Source organism: Ovis canadensis, chromosome 22 (genome assembly GCF_042477335.2).
Source record: "Ovis canadensis isolate MfBH-ARS-UI-01 breed Bighorn chromosome 22, ARS-UI_OviCan_v2, whole genome shotgun sequence".
Lineage (NCBI taxonomy): Eukaryota > Metazoa > Chordata > Mammalia > Artiodactyla > Bovidae > Ovis > Ovis canadensis.
In genome coordinates, this window is record NC_091266.1 from 56,774,977 (window position 1) to 56,801,463 (window position 26,487).

Genomic DNA, 26,487 nt, shown 5'->3' on the forward strand with positions numbered 1-26,487 from the left:
GGATCACCTGGAGGTTACAGCTTAAGTCATCTTCAGATGATGGAGCAGACACTCAAGCGTTTATTGAATGGATGGATGGATAAATGGATGGATGGATAAATGGATGCATGGACACCAGATGGAGAACTGTAAAAAGCTTGAGCTATAAAATGAGGGCGTTGAACTGAAAGTTCTGTTAAGGCCCTTCCCAGTTCTTAACATTCTTTTCAGGTATCTGTCTGTATCCTACACAGATACGAATTCTGTCAGCAAATGGTAGGATCAGAGGCTTTGTTTTGACCATGTGACTTGAACCTAAGGAGAAAAGATGGACTGCTGAGCCTGTTCCCACAAAAACTTTTATGTATCTCAACTCTAACATCTAAGGTTTATGGTGTTCTCTCTCTTTCTCAAACCAAATAGAGGGAATACAGCCTGGGGGTTTAAAGGAAAAACATGAACTCCTATTACCATGTACCAAAGGAGACCTCACTGGCCATCTGGCCCAACGGCTGGTATGATCAATGTCATTCAGAAAGGTTAAGTGATGTGATCAAGGTCACACGGCCAGAGGCTGGGCGGAGGCTAGATCCAAGTCTCCAGTTCCCTGAGCAGTGCTCTTTCAACCACTCCATGCTGCCCTTTGAACTCCCCCATGGTAATTAAGTCAAAAGTTCAAGATTTATGTGAGCTGTGGCTGCTGATGACTGCCAACTGTATTTTTATTGATGTAAAAATAATAATAATAAAAAAAACCACGGCCTGTTTCAGCTTCTAGATTAAGCCTCACAAACTCTCTAAAGCCCCACTAAGGCCTCTGTCTTAAGTCTATAATTAGGGCCTTTAAAAATATCACTAATCAGGACATTTCAATGCTTTGACCCTCAATGAGGGAAGGGGTATGTGTCTGAGAGCTCTCCCCTATCCTCGCCACAGACTGCACTTCCTATGACTTCAGGTTTGCATAGAGAAAGAGAAAACAGACAAAATATGAAGATGGCAGTGAAGGTGTGACTGCAGGGGGCAGGAGGGCTTTATTTGAGAAGTTTCATTAAAAAACGACAACTTGCTGATCAGCGAGGCATTCAGTAAGATACACTGTAAAACAAACCAGGCAAAGTGACCCCCTACTGGGAGACCAGTTGCCCACGGAGGTCCCCAGGCTCTGCCTTAAAAGGGGACTGCCGATGGAGCAGAGGAAGGCTGAGAAAGAAAAGATATTCAACCTGGCTGAGTAGATGGAGCATCATCACTGGCTTCTATGATGAGACGCCCAAACCATGAGACGAGGTTTCACTGAAAAGGAATTTCAAAACCTTTACGCAGCTCATGTATTTTTTTTCAAAAATGCATTTTCTTCAACTCCTGGCAACTTCAACACAACTAAGAAACTAGCATTACCAACTTAGAGACAATCTCTACCAAGGAACAATCTGAATTAGAGCAAATGTGACCGTGATCTGCTACCATCAGCAGGCCTGAGATTGAATCTCAGGCCAAGAACCTTCATTTTCCCGTTACTGCCAAAAAAAAACCAAAAAAATCCCCTTTCTCCCTAGTATGGAAGATGGGCAGCTGCAGCTCTCAAGGAGAATAAAACCAAAATCGAAAATTATCTTCTCTCTCTTCACTCAATAGTAAGAACCACACTCCACTTGATACAGCTGTCTTACTATCAACTCCCTCTAGTTAAGCAGCCAGCCTGAACCTTCTGTCAATCATGTTCTTCCCAAGAAGTCAGTCTCAAGCTCTTCAGAGACAATCATCACTTAAACACAAGCTGGTGGTAATAAAAGTACCTTGAAAAAATGGACAGACATGTATACTTACTTGCTGCCAGATAATCCATTAAGATACCGAGTACCTAGGGAAGGTAGGGACTAGTTAAGTTATGCTTTTCTAAGCTAAAAGATAAAGCTTGACTTTCAAAATCCTCAACCTGGATGCATTTCAAAAATTAGCATTTGAAATCGCAACTTTCTGTCCAGAGAAAGTCTCTTTCACCAAAGGGCATATGTAACAGCATTATTTCCTGGCAGCCAGGCTTGTAATGACATCACAAGATTGTTCTGCTCGGGGAACCGTCTAGCACTGGTAAAGTGTGACGTCATCAGCAAGTCAGCTGCTAAAATATGACCGGAGAATGCCCTTCACATCTGTGATGGAAGGACCTGACTTAAAAGCGGGGTGGTGGGGGGGGGGGCGGGCGGGAGGGTTAGATCAATCAAATCAGCTCACTGGAGGGATTTTCAAAGCACGTGCAGCAGGATGTTAATAGATGCTATATTTTAGAAAAGGGCAATCAGTTTGGAAAACCCTGGGAATGGACAAAAAGAAACAGATGTTTTACTACAAAACTTTTCAGAGCTTGTATTAGGCTGATAGACGCCATAAGTCTTTGAGAAAGGGTTACGGTATGAGATATTCTCCAAATTCATTTTAAAATACAGCTGATTTTTGGCAGAGGATTATTCAGAATCAGGGTTCCCAAGGATACTCTTTGAGAAACACTGACTTATTCTCTTCATGTACGGACCAAACCTGAACACTGCTCTGTTTTCAACGGGATCCGTAAAAGAGATTCTGGGAGGATGGTGATACCACAAAATATTCACTCAACATCTGGGCTAGTCATTGCCCTTCAGAAGCAATCTAAGGGGAAAGGCAGGTACCATACATTGTACAATGGAACATGCAAACACTCAAAGCCACTCACATGGCCAGTATAAACAAGGAAATCTACAGAGGAGCCCACTTTTGAGTTAGGTCTCATAGGACCATAGAAGTTCAGATATACCTGAACACTGCAGAACATTCCCATAAAAATCAAATCAGACCTGGAGCTTAATGGATGGCAGTTTCATGGCCAAAAGGCAAACCTGCCTTAATTTTTGACTGTTATTTTTACCATTATATTTGGCTACCGTGTTTTCTGTACTCTGTACAGAATCTAAAAAGAACTCTACCAGGCAGATAAGCTTGCCTTCTCAGAGTGCACTGCCAGAATTAGATAAATGAGCATATCAGCAACCGGAGTAACCTGCCATCTATTTTTCAAGTCAGATGATGGACAACTAACGTGGACCAAGCCCCAAAAAACTCTTCTTGGAGACGCTCAGAAATATCACTGTCAGCAAAGGGTCACTGAAGCATCCTTTGTTAACTTCACTAAAGGGGAACTTTCAAACACACCCCAGGGGCATTTCCAGACAATCAGAAGACACCGAAGGAATCCATTTGGACGCATGAGTGGTTTCCAGGTGGCTGAAAATGCAAAGAATTTGGTGCTTCTACAGTTTTCCCTATTAATCAGGTCAGGCATTTGACACTCGAGGTGGCAAAAAATTGTTTTAATGGCAACATCCCCTTCCCCGCTTTGCCAATTACGCTGGCAGTGGCATTCCTCTGTCCACGCCGGCCACAGCTGCTTAATCTCAGCCGCCCCAGGCCGCACCTGTGAATCACACCAGCCTAATCACAGTAACAGATGGCAGAGGCCACGCAGCCAGCTAAGAACTGCTATCACTTTAAATCGCGTCTAAAGTTTCACGGGCCCCAAACAGAGGCAGTTCCCGACCGAAGTATCTCCCTGGTACAGCTAACACCAGTCCTTAATCACCCCAGAGCACCCACTTTAGGGCAAAGCTGGTGTCATTTGAGAGCTAATTACAAAGAACCCTGGTTGCAAGGTGAAGGCACGGCAATTCACTCAACGTGGGCTGGCATTCATTAAATGGAACAACCTACTACCTGGGCACTGGGCAGTCAGCACTAGTGTTCGGGAAGCAGAGAGAGTCATCAGAGAGGGAGATCAGACAGAGAAGTAGTTCGTTCAGCCTACTTGGTACATCACCTATACCTTCTGTTACATTTTATTACTTCCTGCGTATTCTGGGTAACATGCTGTCAGGCAGGGGGCTGATCACTAGGACAAAGTTCTCCAGCTCGCCAACAGAACCTCACTGAGTCTGATGCCCCCAGACAATGCAACGGCTACCACACGTGGGTACCACATTAGAGCTGCCCACGACTCTGCGAGCACCCTCCTCCCACCTGCATCATCACCCTGGGAACTGGCAGAGGGGCATGGCGATCAGACAGGCAACAAGCCTACGGCGGAAACTGCAGCTCGGCTTTGTGTTCATCGAGTCACAGATTCTCAGTCAATAAAACACAAACAACTCCTCTCTTCACTTTAAGAGTTTGCTGGGGGCACTGACTGAACCAGCAGTCAGAGCAGAGCCTGCCCTGAGCAGACCCTTCTCATCACCGTCAGGCTCACAGCCTCTCATGCCAGAGCCAACAGTAAGAAGTGAGTGACATGTTCTCATCTACCAGTGTTTTGTTACTAAGTCACAATAATAAGAACAACCACCTCATTAAAAGGCTGGTACAAATGACAGTGGAAGACACTTTCACTCACCCTGTCACCCTCTGTTTTACCAACAAGCCTTCTAACAGTCAACTCCTATTGGAGGCAGACCTGTGTGTGTGTGAATCCCTAAGCCAGCGGTTCTCACACTTACTGTGCAGCGTCAGAGTGACTTCCAAAGCTTCTAATTCAGCAGAAGGTCCCGGGTGGGCCCTGAGAATCTTCACTTTTAGTAAGTTCTTAAGTAATGATGATGCTAGTGGTCCAGACTGCAAGCTTTCTCTTGTCAGAAAGTGAAAACTAATATAAGCCAAAATATATCCCTTTTTGCCTATGCTGCTAGGAGACTCAGAGACAAATCTAGTTCCCCACTGAAGAAAAACATTATCCCAGGTGCTGAACAACATTGATTGTCTCTTCTTCCTTGAAAAAGCCCTGGATCTATTTTAATAACTAAGTGTCCCATTATTTAGGTCTTGTTTAAATTTATTAAACTGATTAATATCCTTTTGAGAAAAGGAAGACTATAACATCGAAGACTATAACATCCAAGAATGCCAACGACTGACGTAAGGTCACTTTGGAAATATTCCAGCCATGTTATTGGAAAATACAACTTGCTGTATTTAATCTTTTATTGAATAAACACTCACAAATGTTTTTCTGAGCAGTGTACAAATATGCACTCACTAATCTTCATAACAGCCCCCAAAGATATTGTTATTATTCCCATTTTACAGATGAAGAAACTGAGGCACGGAAGTTTAATTACTTGCCCAGTTCAGCAGTGTTGGAGCAAGATTTGAACTGAGGCTGCACAGCTCTGAGAGGCCCACATTCCCACTCACCAAGTAAAGCTCTCCTAGTGTCAGTTAAGACAGTGCTCTGACCTGTCCTTAAACATGCAAACAGCATTCAGTGTCCCCCCCTTTTCTACTGGCAATATAAGGCACGCTTCTCTTAGTTCTGCTCAGCAAGCAATAATATCTTAGCAGGCCACGATTTCGCAACCTCTGCACTATCTGGAGAAATTCTTTGTTACGGGGCTGTCCTGTGTATTGAAAAGATGTTTATGAGCAGCATCCTAGCCTCTTTGATGCCACTAGCATCACCCCATTCCTTCGGTGAAACAACCAAACATTGCCCCGTGTCCCCCAGGGGAGGGGGAAGGAGGAGAATCCCCCCAGACGGAGAACCACTGGGTCAGGCCAAGCAACATCGACAGGAAGAAGACAGGATGTCATGTGATTCTGCTGGCTTTACATCTCCAGAAAGCGAGGAACCGGAGGGGAAAAGCAAGCCAAGGAAAGAAAAGTCGTGAGTGCTTTCAAAAGAAAGTGGCTACTGACACAATAAGAAAGGACAAACAGTACAGAAAGGTGTTCAGCAACACTGCTTTATTCTCAGATTTGAAAGTCAGGAATAGAAGACACAGTGGAGAAGTGGGGACTGCAGTCAACAGCATCCCAAGGAGTCGCCAGGGAGACAGCTACGAGTCAGGACTTCCCACCGAGCTCTCCTCTCTCGGGGACGTTCGGAGACTACTTACTCTTGCTGTTACTGTTCTCACTGACAAAATCCTCCGAGCCATCTGCGTCGTCCTCATCATCTCCGGATGAGATGGCATCTGTATTCAAAAGAACACAGCCATGGTTGTGTTTTTGCAAAGCAAAAGGTTGCAATCATCTACAACTCAGGCCTCCTGGAAAGGGAATTCAACAACCCAGGAACCCAGGCAAAAAGGAGTCTGAGATCGTGTTTAGTTAAGATGGTTTTAATGGCTTAAATTTCCTCTCCGCGATGACAGTTGGTCTCTATTATGATTCTTCTCGTGTTCTGCTTTCACATTATTTAAACATGCTATAAAATGGGATATACTGGAACAGGACTTTAAGCTTCAAACGGTATTCAAGTCCCCAACAAATTTACTGATTGTATAATAGCTGAAGATTCTTTCCAATGCAATCTTTCAGCACTCGGGGTCTCCTTCAAGAAAGGAATTAGTCCCTAGAAAAACTTAACCCTGGGGTCTTCTGACTGTTTCCTAATAATCTGAAAAAAGAATTTTAAACTCAGCCACAAAAGGGGACCTGGTTGCCACGTGGAAGAAAAGTCAGGGAGAGAAACTCAAATTTTAACAAAAGGAAGCAGAAATCTTTGGCATCCAAATTTCAATCCTATGTTCTAAATGCCAAGGATGCCGGTGGTACAAGAGTTTAAAAAAAAAAAAGATGTATTTTTTCTTACTTATAGGAAAGTGTGCGGTCTTAAAAATGTACCGTTGCACATGAGAACCCTGTCATTTTTAACGACCAGCCTCTCTCATATACCAGGTCCCATAGAAGAACTTCAAAAACAGATCAATCACCGACTGTGAAGCTCTGAGCCCAGTATCCAATTAGCAGACCCCACTGTGGTTTTCACTGGTCTGATAACACTTTACCCAGAAAAACGACTATGGGGAAGAGAAAGCAGAGGACTGGCAGACTGACTCACCTGTAACATTGACCATGAAGTAGACAGTCTCACTGTCTACGTTCCTAGCAGCAGTACAAGCATAGAGGCCGGAGTCTCTAGGCGTGGCACCTTTTATCTGCAAATACTCCCCAATAAGCACTGTCCTATTGTTGGGCCCCAAGTGTACCCCATCCTTAGTCCAACTGATCATGGCGGCATCTCGCAACAGGCAGCGCAACTCTAGCGACTCCCGGGGCGCAGCCACGTAAACTTCTGGTTGGGAGATTTGGTATTTGGTTGGTGGCTCTGCAGAAAGGCGGGAGAGAGAAGATGGAGACAGATGGGAAAAGAGGAAAAGGAGAGAACGTCCAACAAAGGTCAGTGGAGGCCCCTTGACTTCCAGGAGAGGCAGTTCACGGTTTTTTTTGTTGTTTTTTTTCTTTTTCTCGCAAATGGCCCCAGGGGTGTCTGTCTGCCTCTCCTTGTACCCCAGGAAGCTGCCCTCAACAAGGAGCAGAGGAGTGTCCGAAACCAACCAGAGGAAGCACCCAGCGAAAGCTGCCCCACTGAGTCTCCAGCAAACCTTACAGCATTCAACACAAACCCAAAACCCAACTGGCAAGGACACTGTCCAAGTTTAAAGTCGACTATTGATCCAAAGCCTGCTTACCACCAGTACCCGAAGAAGTCTCGCACTGTGGCATTTTTAATTTGTAAAAATGTGTGTTTTCACAAATGGCTTCATTCCACATGACTGCGCTGTGTACACAAACTCACACAAACACACACCTCTCCCTATTTGTGTGTGCTGACTCGCCCTGTTATCACAAATCTGAGCTTCTTAAAAAGAAATGCCTCAGTTTCTCAGGCTCAGATCAGAAAACTGCTGGTCTGGGAGACTGACGTCTGTGCTGTTTTCCTTAAAATGATGAAAGCCTGGAGGCCTTCACGTCAAAGCCGAAAAGAGAAAACACGCTCCAGGGAGCTGAGAGGCAGCCCCCATCGCACGTGTGTGTGGTAGTCTCTCGGTCATGTCCGACTCTCTGTGACCCCATGGACTGTAGCCTGCCAGGCTCCTCTGTCCATGGGATTCTCCAGGCAAGAATACTGGAGTAGGCCGCCATTTCCTTCTCCAAGGGATCTTCCCAACCCAGGAATCAAACCCAGGTCTCCTGCATTGTGGGCAGGCTCTTTACCATTTGAGCCACCAGGGAAGCCCACTTAAATGGATCTTAAATCGCACTTAAGGGGACCCAAAGGAAGGTGAGGAGGCCTGCAGGCCTGGTGCTCTATCTGGAGAGCTGGGTGCCTCCCTGCTCCCCAGCCCCCACACAGCCCGGTGTCCAGGCTCCTCAGCCTTCTTCTGCCTTGTCTCCTCAAGAGCTTTTCCTTCCTCCCTCGCCTCCCCACTGAACCCCGCCCATACTTCACGCCCCTCCTCGAGATCACGCACACTCTCCTGGATGAGAGCCTGCCACCAGCCACCCCAGCCCAGAGCAAAGTGGGTCTCTCCCCTTCACCAGTTCCTGGGGATGGGCCACATTCCAGATGGACTTGTCCCATCCCCCGAGGAGATGCCCAAGATGCTAGAGGGAGGGCTGATGTCTCCGGATCTTTGCGAGCCCCTCCCCTGACCCAGGCAGGCACATGGAAGGTGATTGTTACAAATCGGATAATGGTCCCAGTGACTCAAGAGGTAAAGAATCCACCTGCAGTGCTGGAGACACACAGGAGATGTGCATCTGGGTTGGGAAGATGCCCTGGAAGAGGGCATGGCAACTCACTCCAGTACTCTTGCCTGGAGAATCCCACAGACAGAGGAGCCTGCTGGGCCACAGTCCATGGGGCCACAGAGAGTCGGACACGACTGAGCATGCACATGGTCCACAAGCATGCAGGGCAAAACAGGCCCAGGAGGACCTGGCCTCTGCTAACAGAGTGAGCAGGAACTGCGCGTCTTTAAGGAGAACAGCCAGAGCCGCTGGCTGGGACCCACGAGAGTCCATGAACTGGCTTTCAGCCTTCACAGAGAGCACTATGAATGGTACCCGGAGTCCCAGGCCCAGAAAGCACAAAGCGTCTCAGCTCTGGGATGGCTCCGAATCTGGTCAGCATCACAAGGCAATTGTTTTGTCCGTAAGTGTGGTCTGGACAAGGGTCCCACATGAGACTGAAATACAGTTACTTCATGTTTCAGTGCCAGGGTCCAAGAACAAGCGAGGGCCACACGCATCAGGTTATAGAAATCCGTGCTCCCCGACCCCTGACCACCACCCACTGTGGAAGGCCAGGGCTCCCCAGAGGGGCACCCCCCAAAGCAACCATACCAGCAAGGGCCCAGACACTGAACAGGATGGGAACATAAAGGGGTAATCATAAAGAAAACAGAAGCCACATTTAACCTGGAAAAACTTACACCCCAAAACAGGGCAGAAAGCCCCAACTGACAAGAAGGTTACATTTCAAATGCTTGTTTTTTTGCAGTCGACAATCATTTTACTGAACACCTACTATGGGCCACATGCTTTTATCCTGGATGCTCAAGAAGCAAACAGAAACAAAACTACTCCCTGCACTTGTGGGTGATTAATTACAGAGGGGTGACAGATAACAAATATAAAATCTACAAAACTATAAAGTCTGCGGAGTGGTCCCGAGTGTTAGGAGGAAGAAATACAGCATGTTAGGGGCACATCCAGAGAGGCAGGCTCTGGACTCCAGAACAGGAGTTGGCAAACCACACAGCCTCTGGGGCCAAACCCAGCCCATGGCCTGTTTTTGTAAACAAAGTCGTGCAGGTGCACAGCCATGCTCATCGCTTACATAATGTCCGGGGCTGCTGTGATATGACAGTTGACAGATCTGGTGACCTGCAGAGCCTAAAATATTAACAGTCTTGCCCTTTACAGAAAATTCGCCAGCTTCTGTTGTGTAGGATCATCAGAGAAGGCGTCTTTAGAGAGAAGGGAAGGGCAAAATGATGCTTACAAGATACTGCTATTAACTTAGTTGGAAGGTCCCCAGATGGGGCCTCCCAAGGCTGTTTAAGTCATAATGCTGCTAAATTCAATGACTAATAAAATGTACTGAACTCTGGATCCTGAGCAGAAAAGGGATGGGAAGAGAAATGCAGGGTAGAAGGGAAGAGGAGGAGAACAAAGAAGTCAGTTTGGCCCCAAATCTCAGACTCTCTCTCACTTCCTGCATCCTAAAGTCACGGCCACACAACATTTCAATTGACAAGCCTCTCAAGGGCACGTGGCTCACCCCTTTTACAGCTGGTCAAAGCCAGGATCAGATGTCATTTGAGTCCTGGGTCTCCCACAACTGATTACATAAACAGCACCCACAATGTTAGAATGAATTGACACTGCCTCAGCCTGAGTTATCAAATAATCACTATTTATTAGGACCAGCATTGCATGATCAGCATGTCACCAAGAGTGTTGTGGAATTTGCTTTCCTCTGAGCCAGAACTGGTCATCAAGAGATGATTGAGCAAGGAAATAGCTGGACAGAGCAACAACACTTCCCTCCTTTAAGGGAGAGTCCCGAACCCATGTGGCCCATTCTGCTCTATTCTGTCCCCCTGGCCCTTGGAAAAGGGAAAGCCATGTAACTGCTTCATGGAGGCACAGGAAGACTCTAAGACAGTTTTTTGTTTTGTTTTTAAGAAGATGGAAAAAAAAAAAAAGGGCAAGACACTTGCAGTTATGATGCAGAAAAATCTCTCTCCCAGACAAAAGGGAGAATTATGATTTCTCAAAGAAAAGCATTTTCACTAAGAATCCTCTCCTTCATCTGAAACAGGCAAACCACAAAGTCTTGCTGAAACCTAGGGTATCTAAGATGCTGGCCCAATATCACCAAAAAGACATCACTACCTGCTCCTGCAGGAGGAGGGCCACATCCTATTCAGGCTGGACACACAGGAGATGCTAGTGGAAGGGGTGCTGGTGGAGGACAGAGGAGTCTGGTATGCTACAGCCCATGGGGTTGCAAAGAGTGAACATGACTTAGAGACTGAACAACAACCTGCATGAGAAAAAGACGACACCCTGAGTTCCAAGTGCACTCTGCTCCTGCTTAAGCTCGTGAATGCCCCCAAACAGAATACTATTTTGAGAATCCAGCAAGCCATCCAATATGAACCTGATCTTCCAACTATAACTTATGGGGCCAGTCACCATCACCATCACTCTTCAAGGCTGAAGACACTACCAAGATCACAAGCACCACTCTTCTCAGAGGATAATCAAGAGGCTACCTGGATTTATGAAAGTGAAAGTCACTCAGTCGTGTCCAACTCTTTGCGACCCCATGGACTGTAGTCCATGGAATTCTCCAGGCCAGAATAGTGGAATGGGTAGCCTTTCCCTTCTCCAGCAGATCTTCCCAATCTAGGAATTGAACCAGGGTCTCCTGCATTGGAGGTGGATTCTTTACCAACTGAGCTATATCCCATAGATATAAAATGATGTTACTAATGATGGGCTCCCAGCTCAAAAGGACTGACTGATAAGGTGACTTGAGATACTAAAAGTGTTTTTAATTTCCAAGAAAACCAGGTGAAAACTATCACCCAGCTTTCCAATGAAATGATCAGCTTCAAGGATAGTAAAATAATTCCCCAAAATACATCAATAGGGTGAGGATGTTCATTTATAAAACAAGACCATCCACCTTCAAGCTCTGAAACCATTAACTACTCCCATGGGGAATTCAGAAAGTGTGTGCTCCTCCCTCCCCAGCTGATTATTCCACAATAGGCTCATCTGAGGGTCTGGGGCATCTTTGGGAAACCCCAGCAGAATCCTGTGATACTCCCACGTAATCTAGGAGGACACATTTTAGGGAGGGTGGGTGGATAACTAGAAAGAGGGGAAGAGGGAAGAAGGGGTTAAAGAGTCAGGGAGGGAGGGCAAGTGGGGTCTACGGTGGGAAGGGGTGGAATGACACACCTAGCCCCTCCCAGGCCACCCAATAGCTCCTGCGGCCTAGTTTGCCTGCGTCAAAGCCATCCCAGGCCACGATTCCAAGAACACTGATACTTATTAGCAGGGACCCAGACTGGCTCAGTGGAGGCAGTTCTCTCCCTGCCCCTCCCACGTGGCCCCCAGGGCTTGGTTTCCCTTCTTGGGCTGCCATCTCCAGGTGACTCCCCACCAGGTGCTCCCGAGTGCTCCGAGGACACCGCCACAGTGGGACCGCCCTCCTCTCGCTCAGAGGGGACAGTGGACCAGATCCTCCCAGGGCAGCAATGCTGCATCTGCGGGACCTGACCAACCCCTCTACCTTTGGACACGACCGCCTTCCAATGCCACATCACCAAGCCACACCACCTGCTCTATACCATAGGACAGTTGACACAGGCAGAGTATTCCCTGGGAGATCTAAACGATACCTTTTATGGCAATATTACCAGTTCCTCCATTTGTTTTTTTCTGGTGATGGAGCATACTTTTTACTCTTTTTCACAGAGGAGGGGAGCAATCACAGGGAGCACACAGTCCAACACGTCCCTCCTCTGTTCTCGCCAAAACACACCGGGAGAAGGTTCCAGAAGCCACCTTGCTACACAGCAAGTGCTCTTTCAGAAGCTTCCATAGACAGAAAATGTCTCTTCACACCTTTCGGAATATAAACGACAATCCACAATGAAGCGACAAGGCTGGCACAGTCGCGCCAGTGCCGGACTTTCGTCGTCACCGCAGCTGAAAGCGCCCGACAGACAAAGCTTACTTTCTGAGGATGAAGAGGCACTTGTCCCTACTTGCTGAGTGCACGACCAGCGGGGACAACTCAGTTGTGCGTATCTTAGGTTGCATCATCTGAACTTTCTCCCCATGAGTTTCAAACACTTGAGAAGCGCCAGCGGCATCTTATCAGGCAGCTGCTTTCCAATAAATGGAGTAATCTGATATGAAAAAATGAGAGAGACGGGCACCCCTACAGCTTGGCGAAAAGTGAACAGGGTGAATAACAGCTGCCTCAGCTTATGGTCAGCGTGTGATTCCTGCTGGAGCTCCATCTCCTTCCCGCCCCTAAGAAACTCCAGAGCCCTGATCTACGGGAGCTACTGGAATTTAGAACTGAGGGGCGGCTGACTGCAAAGAGAAGATGTGTGACGTCAAACAGGGCAGAGGTCTGACGTCATGCTGACGTCACCAGCTCTACCTCTCAGGAAATCCAGACGGGGACAGGAGTCCTTGCTGGAGGCGACCAGAGTCCAGGGAGGGGCAGGGAGGTCTTGCAAAAGGCAGAACAGGCTGTGGTTTCTGGGACTTCGCTGCTGAATTCTTCGCCAGGCTGAATTCTTCCCTGGTGTCATCAGGAGGCCGTCTTGAGACAACCGAAGCAGTGAGCACGTTTGGAATGGGGAGCTATTTCAGGTAACACTTGACGCTGCCAAACCAGCCACGGCGGCACTTCAGACTGCCACTTTTTATAATGTTTGCCTATAAACTTTTCCCGTGTGGTTTTTGAAATGGCGCCCAAATGCAAACAGGGAACAGATGGGAAACCCGCGTCTTGCCCTGTCCAATCGCTTCGTGCGGAACGGATGACAGGTTTAAACTGTTAAGGAAGAAAAGAGCAGCATATGCCACAGGGACAGCAAACCACGTCACTTCACAAATGCACCCTTTTCTGGGGCTTCCTTGGGACCAGTGTCTTTTCAAAGGTCAGGATGCTCACAGCTAAGAAGGGAAACTCCAGCTTCAAGGATGTGGGGTGGGCAGAGGGGTCCCCCAAGAGGTCTCTCCATCTCAGAAAGTCAGAGGCATCCAAACCCTTAACACATTCCTCCAGAAAAAGCGGACGAAAGGGAGAAAGAAACAGAAAGAAACAGATCCTAAACAGATCCCTCTGTGAGACAAGGAGGGAAGGGAGAGAGAGGAAGGGACATCCTACAAGGGGGTGTGGACAGCGGGGGCTCCCTTGGGAACTATAACACCCGCGTTTGGGGCGAGAATAGTAACCCAGCCTTGGTTCCTTCTGCCACCCTGCACAAGAAGAGCAAACATCTGTGCAGTGGGGCTGCCACTGTTTTGACAGAAGAGATACCCGGGATGGAGCTGCACGTGCCCCCGAACGTGGCAGTCCACAGGCACACAGCAGGCAAGTGTCTGTTCCAGACTCGCCCTCTGGTCTTCAAGATGGTCGCAGCAGCCACACCCCAATCCTGCCAAGAAGTCTGAACCGGCCAATACCCCGCGATCTCTCCACAGGAACGGAATACAGAACTGCCTCACATACACGGCACTGCCAAAGTGCTTTTTACCAGCTGGACAGGGTCCAGACAGACAGACAGACACCTGGCATCACTTTTCAGTGACCCATGGTGTCTTAGAGCACAGGGACTTTGGAAGCGCACAGCCTCCACTTTCCTACAGCACAGTTTCCATCTAGGTGGCATCCAAAGTTAGCTTCAGAAAGATCTAAAGGTCCCGGGATCCCCCTCATGGAGTCAGAAATGACCACCCTTGTGTTCCCCAGCATAGGGGCCCTGCAGACGGCCAGAGAGCAGAAGCAGAGCTGGCTGTTTTCAGCTCAGACAGCCTCGAAGCTTCGCCTTTACAAGAACGGGCTTGCAGAAGACAAAATCTGGACATCAAACGGAGGCCTTATAAGGCCTGGGTACTACTTGTTCCTTCGGGGTGGGAAGGGAGACACAAATACTCTGCACAATATAAAGATGAAAGTTCTCTACCTCAAGAAATACTGCCAACATAAAAATGGGGGCCTCAAGGAATTCAAAGCCCTGGAACATGGGAGAAGTAAACAGGCTGCAGTCTCCTCTTTCCAGCCCGTGGTCGGGGTGTCTTCTAGACTCATGTGTCAGGACTTAACACTCTCCCTGTGGGTATCATGGGGGCCAGGACGACCACTAATAAATAGCTGCCTCTGCCACAGAAGCTTGACTGTTCCAGAAACTCTAGCCTGGCTCGCATTCCCCCTGATCAGGCGGGATGATGGCTAATGCTTCCAATATGGTAACCATTAAAAATTATATAGTTAGGCACACCCCTCCTATAATTTAGGTCTCTCTTTGAGAAACAGGGCAAACAGCTCTCTGAGTCTGAGAAGGATATTTGTTGCTGCCTATGAGAAAATAAATGCATAAATAGTCCAAGTGCCGTAAAAAAGCACCATTTAAGAGTCACCATTATCGCCTAATATTTGAACCCAAAATGTAGAAATATCCACTCCCTAATTTGTCAGCATCCCTTGATCCAATGTTTTACACTCTTCATTATAGTGCTCTCCAATAGGAAGAAAGAGCGACACAAAAAGATATTTTTGCTCCTGGACATAATATGTGCATCAAACATTAGAGCAAAAAAACATTCCGGAGGTCCCCACTGGACCACCAAGAGGTGAGTATCAAAACAGAACCATCTGCAGAAGGTCCCCAGATATTGGCAGCTTTGGTTGAGAAAGAACTTCAATCTTGAGCCCTCTCTTCAAAAACCATTTCCCAGAGAGATAAGCCATTAGATGATCTCGTGCCTAGGAAGCCGAAAAGGACACTATGTCATATCGGAGGGGCTCCCCTGGCCCAGGTTGGACAGACGGGGAGCCTATTTGCTCGGCCACCTGGCCGTCCAGGCCCCAAGCCTTCTGGAGACATGCCTGCCAGACACAGCAGAGGAGGCTGGCCCTTCTCAAAACCTGGGCTTCCTTGGGCACGCTGTTCCAAGGAAAACCACATCATCAAAAAGCTGGCCCTGCAGACTGACCGAGACCACTGGAAAATCTCCCACTTTTTCTCAGTGGAAGGCTTTGTACTTGTGTCACCACAAGCAGGAAGGGGGACGAGGGGAGCGGGAGGGGAACTGATGAGGAGGTATAGGGATAAAGGAACAAGGGGGCTTAGGCCTGAGCCTTGTCGGCCCCCTCTTAAGGTCAAGGGTGGCCTTGCCAACTCTTCACCTGTAAAATGAATACACATCATCTCCGGTCCTAAAAAGAGAACCCTCTGCACCCCCCAAAACACACGTTCCTCCCCGAGTCCTGGTGACAGCGCTTGGCCCCAGGCAGCCCTTTCCCCTGTACAAAGTTGGGGGGCCACCTTCCTCATCCAATGCTCCTCCGGCTCCCGGAGCTGTTCCCTGAGCCCAAGCATTAGGTCTCACTTCTGTCCCCTCCCTGGTGACTCTTCAGAAAAGGCGAGAATGGGCTGGGATGTTAAAAAGACCAGACTTAGAACAGGCCTGACTCTCAGCTCTGCCACTTAAGAGAGCGTGGGACCCGGGACAGGGCCCTCGGCTTCCTCATCACTCAGGGTTCTGCCCCTGCAGGCCAGGAACTATGAGCCAGTGCGTGGAAAGCTCCGCACACAATGGCTAGCACTTGGTGAGAACTCAGAGGTACCAGCTGTGGGGAAGACCTTGCCGTTGAAATCCTTATTCTTTGGCTGCAGTTGGCCAACCCTGAAAGGCGGAACCCCCTAAAGCATATCGTCCCAACTTGGAAGGGTGGGGATGACAGAAAGAGAGCCCCTAACACACGACTTAGAGCACATTTATCTATAGCTGCATCCTGTTTTCCATTGGCCTGTGTGTGTGTCTGTGTGTGCACACACACGTTCTCAAGAACAGGAACACGCACTGAGGCCTCCCTGCCCTTCTGGAAGCCCTTTCTCTACCCCCACAGCCGTGGATGCGCTCTGAACTCCATCCCCGGCTCCTCCAATGCTTTTGCCTATTTTCTGATCACCATCTTCTGCAGCTCTTCCCACCACCACACGCCAGTGCCCCTCAAGTCCCTGCTTGTAGGTTCGTATTCCCACCTGCCGGAGGGAACACATTACCTGGATGCCAACCGAGGTCCTCTCCAAAACAGACAGGTGACCTTCCACCTTGTCCTCCTCCACTGGCTTCTTGCTGAATAGAGTCTCCATGTGACATCAACTCAAGCCCCATGTCTGCCCTAAAGCCCCTATGTTCCCTCTTACCCCTCATCCCCAAAGCTCCTCCCCCTATTCACTCTGCCTTTGCAGAGCTGTGCCCCGACTCACAGCTCTGGAAAGAAAGCAAGGATGGATGTCACTCCCACGGGCCCACTGCTGCAGACCTCTGCCCTATCTCTGAAAGATCTCTGTAGTGCCTCTGCCATCTCTCTGAAAGATCTCTGCAGTTCTCATCATCTGTGGGTGGCCCCATGTTCATCATGAGCCACTAATCTTTTGAAAAGCAAATCTTACCTCTACTTAGAAAAAAAAAAAGGGGGGCAGTGGGCACAGACCACTCCACACTTTGACAAGATAAAACCCAAAGAACATCACCCAGGCTAAGGCCTTGGTTGCTCCTGGCCCTAGATGCCTCTCCACTCGCCCCCTCACAGCTTAGGCTTGTCTGTTCATATGGGCACTGTTCCCTCTACCTACAACCCCAGTCCCAATACCCTGCATGGCAAACTCCTATTCAGGCGTCAAAGCCCAGCTCAAACATCTCATCTGTGAAAACTCTTCTGATTCCCATTAAGACGGACTGCACGGCTCCCGTCTCCAATTCATCGGGTCTTTGTTTCTCCATCTAGTATATTCCTACAGAATACAGTCTGTCTCCACCCACCCACCCATTCGAAGTGAGAGTTTGGGGTGGGCACTCTGCATAAAGACTTTGCATAAATACCATCCAGACATAGCTTCCAGGGCCCCACTTCCAAAGTTGCTAGGCCAGGAGACCTGAGGTAGGGTCTGAGATTCTGGATTTCTTCCAAGTTCCCAGGTAATGCTGATGCTCCTGGTCCAAGGGCCATCTCATGAGAAGCCCAGCTCCAGGATCCCAGGACAAGCTGGAGACCCGCTGTAGCAGTGATGAACCCAGTCCACTTGGGCAGCCCCTTCACATCGCTCAGCCTCAGAGTCCTGCTTACTAGAACTGGCTACCTCTGGGCTGGTTCAAGGTCACCATGGGGACAAAACCAGAGGCTGCCTGGGAAGGCTTCTGGCAAGTGGAGGTACATCTGAGAGATGTCCCCCACCCCAGCAGAGGTTCCCTGCCCACCCTCAAGCACTGGCCAGGCTTCTGCTTGTGGCCTATAGCTTGATATGACTGATCAGCAGATTTTATTAATATTTTTCCAATCATGTGGGATTGAAGGCAGGAGGAGAAGGGGACAACAGAAGATGAGACGGTTGGACAGCATCACTGACTCAATGGACATGAGTTTGAGCAAGCTCCGGAAGATGGTGAAGGACAGGGAGGCCTGGCGTGCTGCAGTCCATGGGGTCGCAAAGAGTCGGACACAACTGAGCGACTGAACAGCAACAAAAATCACTAAGTAACCTCAATTTGCATTCGTCTGACTTTAAAACTGAGTTTTCTTTCAAAAGAACAAATCTACCACATCATATGTATATAAGTTACTGAAGCAGGGATTTTTGGAATGTTCCTAAACATTCAAGGATCTTATAAGAGTCACCATTATCAACAGCCACGTACAACACCCGTCTGATTCCTTTTGTAAAGGAAGAGGCCTGTGGCTTATGAAAATACCATTTACTATTCATTCATCCAACAAATCTGAGATACTTGTATGGGGCGGGGGGCACAGTAACCCCCACAGAACTCCCTAAGAAAGAGGATCCCAGCTCGACTCAAGGATGACTAATGGCAACCCCATGGCAGGCCACAAAAAAAATGCTGAATGCCTGAGGCCCTGGGTTCCAGCAAGTAGGGTAATTGGCCGGCATTCCAGAAAGCAAGCTCCAAAGCCAGCAATCTGACTACATTCCAGAAACAAGTTTTCAGGGGCGGTCGGTCAGCTTTCCACCTTAGCATTACCTGTGGCTCACAGGGCCCGTTACTAACACAAAGTAGATAACCAGTGCCAATTCAAGTGGATACATTTGCCCTCTAAGTCCCTTAAAGTGTAAGTGTTAGTCGCTTCAGTCACGTCCGACTCTTTGTGACCGCATGGACTGTAGCCCGCCAGGCTCTTCTGTCCATGGAATTTCCCAGGCAAGAATACTGGAGTGGGTTGTCATTCCCGTCTCCAGGGGAATCTTCCTGACCTAGGGATTGAACTCCAGTCTCCTGCAATGCGGGCAGATTCTTCACCATCTGAGCCACCAGGAAGTTCCTTAATGGTCAGATGACTGTCCACATGTGACATTTTCCCCAGCCCCTCCCTCAGTGAGTACATTCTGAATACATGAATACTTTGAAAGTGACCCCAGTGACAAATGGGGGGGGAGGTGGGGGGAGGCAAGGGGGAAGAGAAGGTGAAGAGTTCTTTCCAGAGGGCAAGACTGCCTCCTGCATCTGTAACTCAGGACCTTTGGGGGGTATTGTTCAGCAAGTTTACTTAAAGGGCTCGTCCTTTCTTCTCTCAGCAGGACCCCAGCTTCAACACCGCTTCGGACCCTGCAGAGGCGTCCCCAGAAATGTTCCCTCCCCCAGCAGCATCCCAGCCATTTGCAAATGAAGGGACAGCAGCTGGATACTGGGAAACAGATGGGCCTCCTCATTTGCATGGGTTTGATCTGGCAGCCCTGGCCCCGCAAGTTCAGGCCCAGCCAGAGAAGCAACTGCGTTTGGGCAAAGGCACAGATTCCCAGCCCGCGGGGTCTCCAGCGAGCAGCTGGATCAGAAGGACCCCTGGGAGAGGTGCCCCTAAAGTCAGAGCGGGCAGGGAGCCTCTGCAGTGGGCGGGGCCCATCCCCAGCTGGCTGGGCCCCCGCAGGACCCAGGGAGGCCGGACAAGCCACAGGGATCACTTTTCTCCGGTGATTTGCGGAGAAAAGTCTCTCTAGGGGGATCCTGGGCTGGAGGACTGAAACCACATTCATTCAGGAAATTCCAAATTAAGATAGGCGCCACCGTGGTTAACCTTTCTCCCCAACTCTGAGCCGCCTATTTGCATGGAGGTGAAGGCTTCACGAAAACAAACAAACTTTCAAGAGTCTCTGCCTCCCCACCATGAGAGAGTGCTAACTCTTCGGGACCCCACAGACTGTAGCCCACAAGGTTCCTCTGTCCATGGGACTTCCCAGCAAGAACACTGTAAGTGGGTTACCATTTCCTCCTCCAGGGGAATCTTCCCAACCCAGGGATTCAACCTGAGTCTCCAGCGTCCCCTACACTGCAGGCAGATTCTTGACCGCTGAGCCACTGGGGAAATCCACCTCCCAACAGAGCCCCTTTCAAAACCCTCAAGAGCATCCGACCTGGGAAGGGCTGTGCAAGGCTCCCCAGTATCTTAGCTTCCTGAGATGTGGACAAGGGCATACCAGGTCCTTTCTTAAGTGGAGACTTCATCCCTCTCCAGGGCATGAGGAGGAAGCCTTATTCAAACCTCTGAGTCCCCAGGCAAGGCCCCGAAGATGAAAGCAGAATCATGTTCATTGCCCAGTCCAGGCCCCCTGGCTTCCTAGGCCATCTCCCTGCTTCCACGTGGGTCAAGCAAGAAACTGCAGCTCCAGATAGACAAGGGAAAAAAAGAAGCAACCTACACAAGTGCCAACTGCAGGCTGCCCCGACCTCCTCACTCGCCATAACTTAAACTGGGGGCACAGGTGGCTCAGTGGTAAAGAATCTGGCCAGCCAATGCAGGAGACGCAGGTTTGATCCCTGGGTCAGGAAGATCCCCTGGAGGAGAAAATGGCAACCCATTCCAGTGTTCTTGCCTGGAGAACCCCAGGGATGGGGGAGCCTGGTGGGCTGCCATCTATGGGGTCGCACAGTCAGACATGACTGAAGCGACTTAGCAGCAGCAGCAACAGCAGCAGTTTATCCCCACTGAGCCTGGCACAGAGCAGGAAACAGTAGGGTCTCAACTCAACTGAGGGGCAAACTATTCACCCATAGCAATTACGCTGCAGTGTGAAAGCTGTGCCACAGTCACGCCACAGCACTCAGGTCTAGAAGCTGCGGCTACATCAGGGCTTCGAGGTTTAGAGGGGACACGCTGCGGTGCTGCCTCCCCACCACGCATCATACAACTTCTCCCCCACACAGAGACCCCTCCTGAACACTGGCATCCTCTGAATCCGCCAAGCAGGTGATCGGTGCAAAGTACGGCTAACTGAATCAGCCCTGATTCACCCCCACGTCTAGCTGGAACCACTCAGAGAGCATTAAAAGAAAAAAAATCATCAAACTGAACTCTATTTGCTTTAAAAACGGGCTCTGTTCCTCAGCCTCTTTTTTTCCCCTAGGACATCCTTCCTGGCCAAGGCCGAAGGAAGTGTAGGTGTTGGAGCTTCTGCCCTTTCATTCTTGGAATTTTTCCCCCCTTTTATTTTTATTTTGTACTTTTTTTTTTTTTGCCTTCCTAGTCTCTGACATTAACAGGCCCAGCATGCATCATGTCTATGACCACAGGTTGCAGGAGCCCTGGGTATACCAGCAGTCTCACAGGTAGGCCTTGACCCAATCTCAAATCAGAAAATGCTCAAGAAAAGTTTAACACAACGTCAAACGGAGAACCAAAACGGAACACTGAGCAGGTCCCAGGGCAGACCACCCAACGCAGTCGGGACAAGAAGAACAGGATGGCCTGGAGCTGCTGCGTGGGAGCGAGTCCTTCCCGTCCTGACTCCCTGCCACGTGACTCAGCCTGGGACACTAACTGGGACTCAGAGCAGCCACCCTCTGATCTCCTGGGCAGCAGAAAGGGTTAGCTTCTTACCGATAAGCGACATACCACCAGAGGCCGTTCCAGAAGAATCCCAAGGCAGTAATTACTGGAATGGTTTTACTGCCATGACTTTTCTTCAAATAGCTTTAGGGGAATAGATGTGGACAGATGAGAAGAAACAGCATTAACCAGCAGTGTCCTTACATGTTTGAGAGTCAGATGACAGATTTAGGAATAACCGGGCCCCCAAAAGATCCCACAAAAGACCCTCCTGCTCAGGAAAGAGGCAGGCACTGGGGAATCTTTGCTGCACCAATAAACTGACCCCAAGGCCTGGGCCCATGCTCACTAACTATGGGGTCTTGGAGGAATCATTTCATCTTCAAGAGTCTAGGTCAAGAGTTTCGTCCGTATAAATGGGAATGTGAATAGCTGGGGTCCGCTGCGTTATTAAGATTAGAGACAGTGCGGGGAGGAGGATCTACAGGAAAGTGGGCCAAAAGGTACAGATTTCCAGTCGCAAGATAAAGAAGTCCCAGGGATAAAACGTAAACATGATGACCTCAGTTAACACTGCCGTATAGTTGGTATACATGAACGTTGCTGAGAGTAAATCCTGAGTGTTTTCATTACAAGGGAAAAAAACTTTCTTTTTCTTTTTGTGTGTGTCTTTATGAGATGCTGGATGTTAGCTAAACTTACTGTGGTCATCATTTCACAATACATATAAGTCAAATCACAATACTGTACGTCTTAAACAGTGCTGTCTATTATATCTCAATAAAACTAGGGAAAAAAGATTAGAGATAGTATGTCAAGGTACCTCACACAAGGTCCAACACACAGCAGGCATTTAATAGATATTGTTATCATCTGCATTCTCATCCTCTCAAGGAATGAATGGGCTAAAAAGACTATGACCCCACCCACACAGCCTACCCCTACTCACACCCTCATCCTTCGTACCCCCGCCCCACCTGTCCTGTCAAATAACCCCCAAGAGGTGTAACATACAAATAACTACTCAGCCCCCCTCCATCCCCAGTACCATGGGTACCATAAACAGCTCCCTGCCATGAAGACTGGAAGTCTAGACACCTGTGCACTGAGGAAGGCCCAGCAGGCTGCCTGGAGGAAGTCAGAATATACCAACCTGGCAAGCCCATCTTAACGTGCTATGGACACCACTCAAGGGCCAGGACCCAGGCAGAGAATGCAACACCCCTCCTTCCCGCCAGCCAACCCCATAAGCCTCTCTCCATCCTCCTTTCTTTCTCTTCGGCCAAACCACACAGCAGGCAGGACCTTAGTTCCCCAACCAGGGATCGAACCCGTGCCCCTTGAGGTGGAAGGATGAAGTCCTAGCCGCTGGACTGCCAGGGAGGTCTCCCCCCATCCTTCTGCACGGGGCCTTTTGACAATCCTTCGTCTGGAAGTCCCCAAACACAGAACTCCCTGAGAAAATACATTGCTCTTTGTGAAGCACACATCCCGCTATTATTACATAGCTGCAAATGACTTTAGACAGGGAAAAAAAAGTCAACCCTGAACTGTTTGGACCACAAGCAGCAAGAGGATCACATTTCTAAAGTCCAGATTTGTAAATGCCCCAGATAATAAAAAGGGTTGGATAAAACCAGAGCCAAGAGCTCCCTTTCTATTTTAATTAATGTAAATACCTCTCATCAGAAGACTAGACATCCTACATGGTGGGGTAAACATCCCTGAAATATTGACTAGACATCCTATCTCAGGTTTTTACCTAAAGGAGGAAGTTGGGTGGGGTGGGGAGGAAATAAGCACTCACTAAGCACCTAGTATCTGCTAGGAAATACAGTGACGGCTTTACATCCATTTGCATTTAATCCTTAAGGTCCCCCTTACAAGATATTTATTATCAGATAGACTTTTAGATAAAGAAAGGGAGGCTCAGAGAGGTTATCCAACAAATCCAAGGTCACAGCACCAGTAGATATAGAGAGAGTCAAACCTGCCTTGTCTAGCTTTCAAGGCCAAGTTCTTTTGGAGAGTTTCTGTCCCCAGAAAGCACATCACATACCATTTAAAATGATTTTATTCATGTCTATGAAAAAAAAAAGCAAATGCAGAATTTAGGCTAATTATATAGAGGCTTCCTGGTCTTTTACAGGCGTGAGTGAGTGATTTTCAATTGGAAACCTTTATAATATTTAGGATCTATAATTAATTGTGTGCCCACCTAAGAAGGCAACATGTTTCGGTCAAGGTCAGGAGGCTTAGAGGGATGGGAGGGAAGTGGCTTCTTTGGAGGGTGAGGGGCTACCCATGTGGCAGGCAGGATCTTAGTTCTCTGACCAGGGATTGAACCCAGGCCCTTGGCAATGAAAGGGCTGTGTCCTAACCACTGGACTACCAGGGAGTTCCCAAGGGAAGGCGGCGCCTTGAAGGCAGTCACACTCCTTTGAGGCAATCTCATCATCTATTCATGATCTGAAGTTTAAGGATTTTCAAAGAGTTTAAACCCTCAACTCACCCCTGCAAAGATCTTCCAATTCAGCTTACAGCACTGCCTCACTCCCCTCAACACACAACGCTGGCCTTTTCAATGTCTTGATATCTTTAAAACATTACAATTGGTCACGTATGTAAAAACTGAAGCGTAAACTGGTCTTTAAAAAGAGGTCACACATAGTAACTTAGAAGGAGTTCTCGCGTAGAAAATAATCATCACGGTTTATACAGAGTTTATTGTACTAATGTCAGAGCTCAGAACTGGGCTCTTTTCTTTCAAGTAAAGTGCTGCATATAAATCACAAAATATATACATCCCTTGTTCTCAGTTCTGAATCTATCGGTATTTTCCTTATAAGCTATTTTTTTTACCTCCTCATAAAACATGTTCACCACGACTCAACATTCTATATACGCGCATTCCATTCAGACACGACTTGGAATTTACCATGCTTTAGTTGGACAGGGGTTAAAGGAAAGAGTAGGCCACACCTTAGCTCCCTGACTCAGTACAGTCAAGAAGAAGCTGAAATTTTTAATATCCACATGAAAATGGCAAAAGTCCAGAATGGGACGTAACTACTTATGGTGTTCTGAAGTGGAATAAGTGACAACAGCTCACACCCAACATCTTAAAACTCCATCAGTGTACAAAGCTCCTAAAACACAAATTACTGAAGCTCTAAAGCCTGCCTATTTTGCTTGACCTGTACTCTTTAAGGACGACCGTGGTCTAAGCTGGTCATTACATATCCTTTTGCATGAACCTATAAATGGTAAAAGCTTGAAGTTATACAAACAGAGGCCAGTGAAAGCCTGCAACCACCACCTACCACGGATGTGGCTACCATCTTGGATTTCCTATCATCCCCTAAAATGGGATGGTAACAAACAGAACGAGGGAGAAAAAAAAAAACTGGGAAAAGCGTGACCTCTATTAATTTCAGAAAGAAACATCTCCAGGACATGGGGGCCCATCATGGTGAAAAGGCCAGCAGCTTGTTCAACCAGACTTCTTCACAGAACCAGCCTTCCCTCCCTTCCCCACCTCCTCGCATTCCCTGATCCAGGAAAACCAGAACTGAACCTAGTAGGGTCACTCCAGGTCTACCTGAGTGATCAAGAGGAAGTGGCCAGTGTGTACAGATTCTCAGCCTGCCAGAAAGCCTTAAGGCTTCCCACGAAGATAAACACTGTCCCCAAAATGGAATACGAGCTGCGTAGAGCTTTATAAACTCAAGTTCAAAAGCCTCTAGCAAGTCAGAGCTGAATTCTTCAATCAGAGCTGATTTGTTCATCGTGGATTTAATGATCAGAAACCCCTCTCCTCTTTGGCTTAAGGTCAAACATTCCACCCTTGCTTTAGGTCCATGGTTTGGCACATACGGCCTTCAACACGGCCACCATCAGTTTAAAGATACTACCAAGACAGCAGAGTCAGAGGGGACACGGGGAGGGTGTGACCCGGTTAACCACACCAGGCCCCGCAATGCCAGGGAAGCTGGACAAAGAGCCATTTCTAAATCTCACTTGGATACAGAAAAAGCACAAAAAGGATGCAAAATCGAAGGCTAAAGTCATCTCTCCAGAAGAACGAAATAATACTAAAGACCATGCGTCTTTTGCACAGCCTCATAAAATGCACTGGATCAGAAAACCATTTGTGGCATAGCCTGAAAAACTTCCAAACAATCACTTCTGAATTGCCTACCTGGCAAGCCACCCTGCTACAAATCTTAACCAGCACAGCAGAAAGTAACACACAAATTGTATTTCCTATGGAACCAAAAATCCCATACTCCATTTCCCATCTTTCCCTTTAAAGACTAAAATAAGAGGATTTTTTAATGGAAATGTACAATTAAGCCAAACTCTAATTGGGGGGTGGGGTGGGCAGTGTGCCGGCGGGGGGGAGATAGCCTTTTAACAATTATTCTGGATATGTAAACACCCAAACAAGAGACTGCAAATGGGAAGGCTCCTGGACACATTTTATTGAGAATGTAAACATTAAACAAAACTCTTCCTGTTTAAACACTACCCCAGTTATTTCATAACCGTGTAATTATTCATTAAGCTTGATATTGAAAACATCTCATAGGGATTGCTCTAGTTATATGAATTCTCACCCTCAACTTAATGGGAAAGGACTTGAAAGCAACAAGTCTTCAGTGATGGCCTAGTGGGAGCTAGTCACCTAGTAGGTGTGTGCCTGCTAAATCACTTCAGTCATGTATGACTCCTTGTGGCCCCCTGGACTGTAGCCCACCAGGCTCCCCTGTTCATGGGATTCTCCAGGCAAGAATACTAGAGTGGGTTGCCAGGCCCTGCTCTTGGGGATCTTCCCAAAAGAGGGATCGAACCGGAGTTTCATTATGTTTCCTGCATTGGAGGAGGGTTCTTTACCACTAGCGCCACTCAGTGCTTTAATTGGTTAAAATAAAAAGCAAAATACACACACACTTCAAATCTGCATGAGAGCGGACCAGTAGAGAAAATATACAAATACCAATTCTCTGGGCTTGCTAAATTTTTGCTCTAGAAATAATATTAAACACAGCTCTTTGTCTATGAATTGTGAAATACTTTATATACTAATA

At 48.0% G+C, this 26,487-nt stretch overlaps 1 protein-coding gene across 10 annotated transcripts in view; it reads right to left on the bottom strand.

Annotated features, from left to right (window-relative positions):
• The window catches only part of FGFR2 (fibroblast growth factor receptor 2), a 104,026-nt gene that overhangs the window by 69,021 nt on the left and 8,518 nt on the right, over positions 1–26,487 (bottom strand). For 6 of the 10 annotated variants that reach the window (XM_069567733.1, XM_069567731.1, XM_069567732.1 and 3 more), the window contains exons 3-4: positions 6,848–7,114; positions 5,901–5,978 (exon numbers count right to left, since the gene is read on the bottom strand). In XM_069567733.1, the coding sequence (XP_069423834.1) occupies positions 5,901–5,978; positions 6,848–7,114 (345 nt within the window). The remainder of the gene's footprint in view (positions 1–5,900; positions 5,979–6,847; positions 7,115–26,487) is intronic. The other 4 variants (XM_069567739.1, XM_069567736.1, XM_069567741.1 and 1 more) reach the window with 1 other exon arrangement.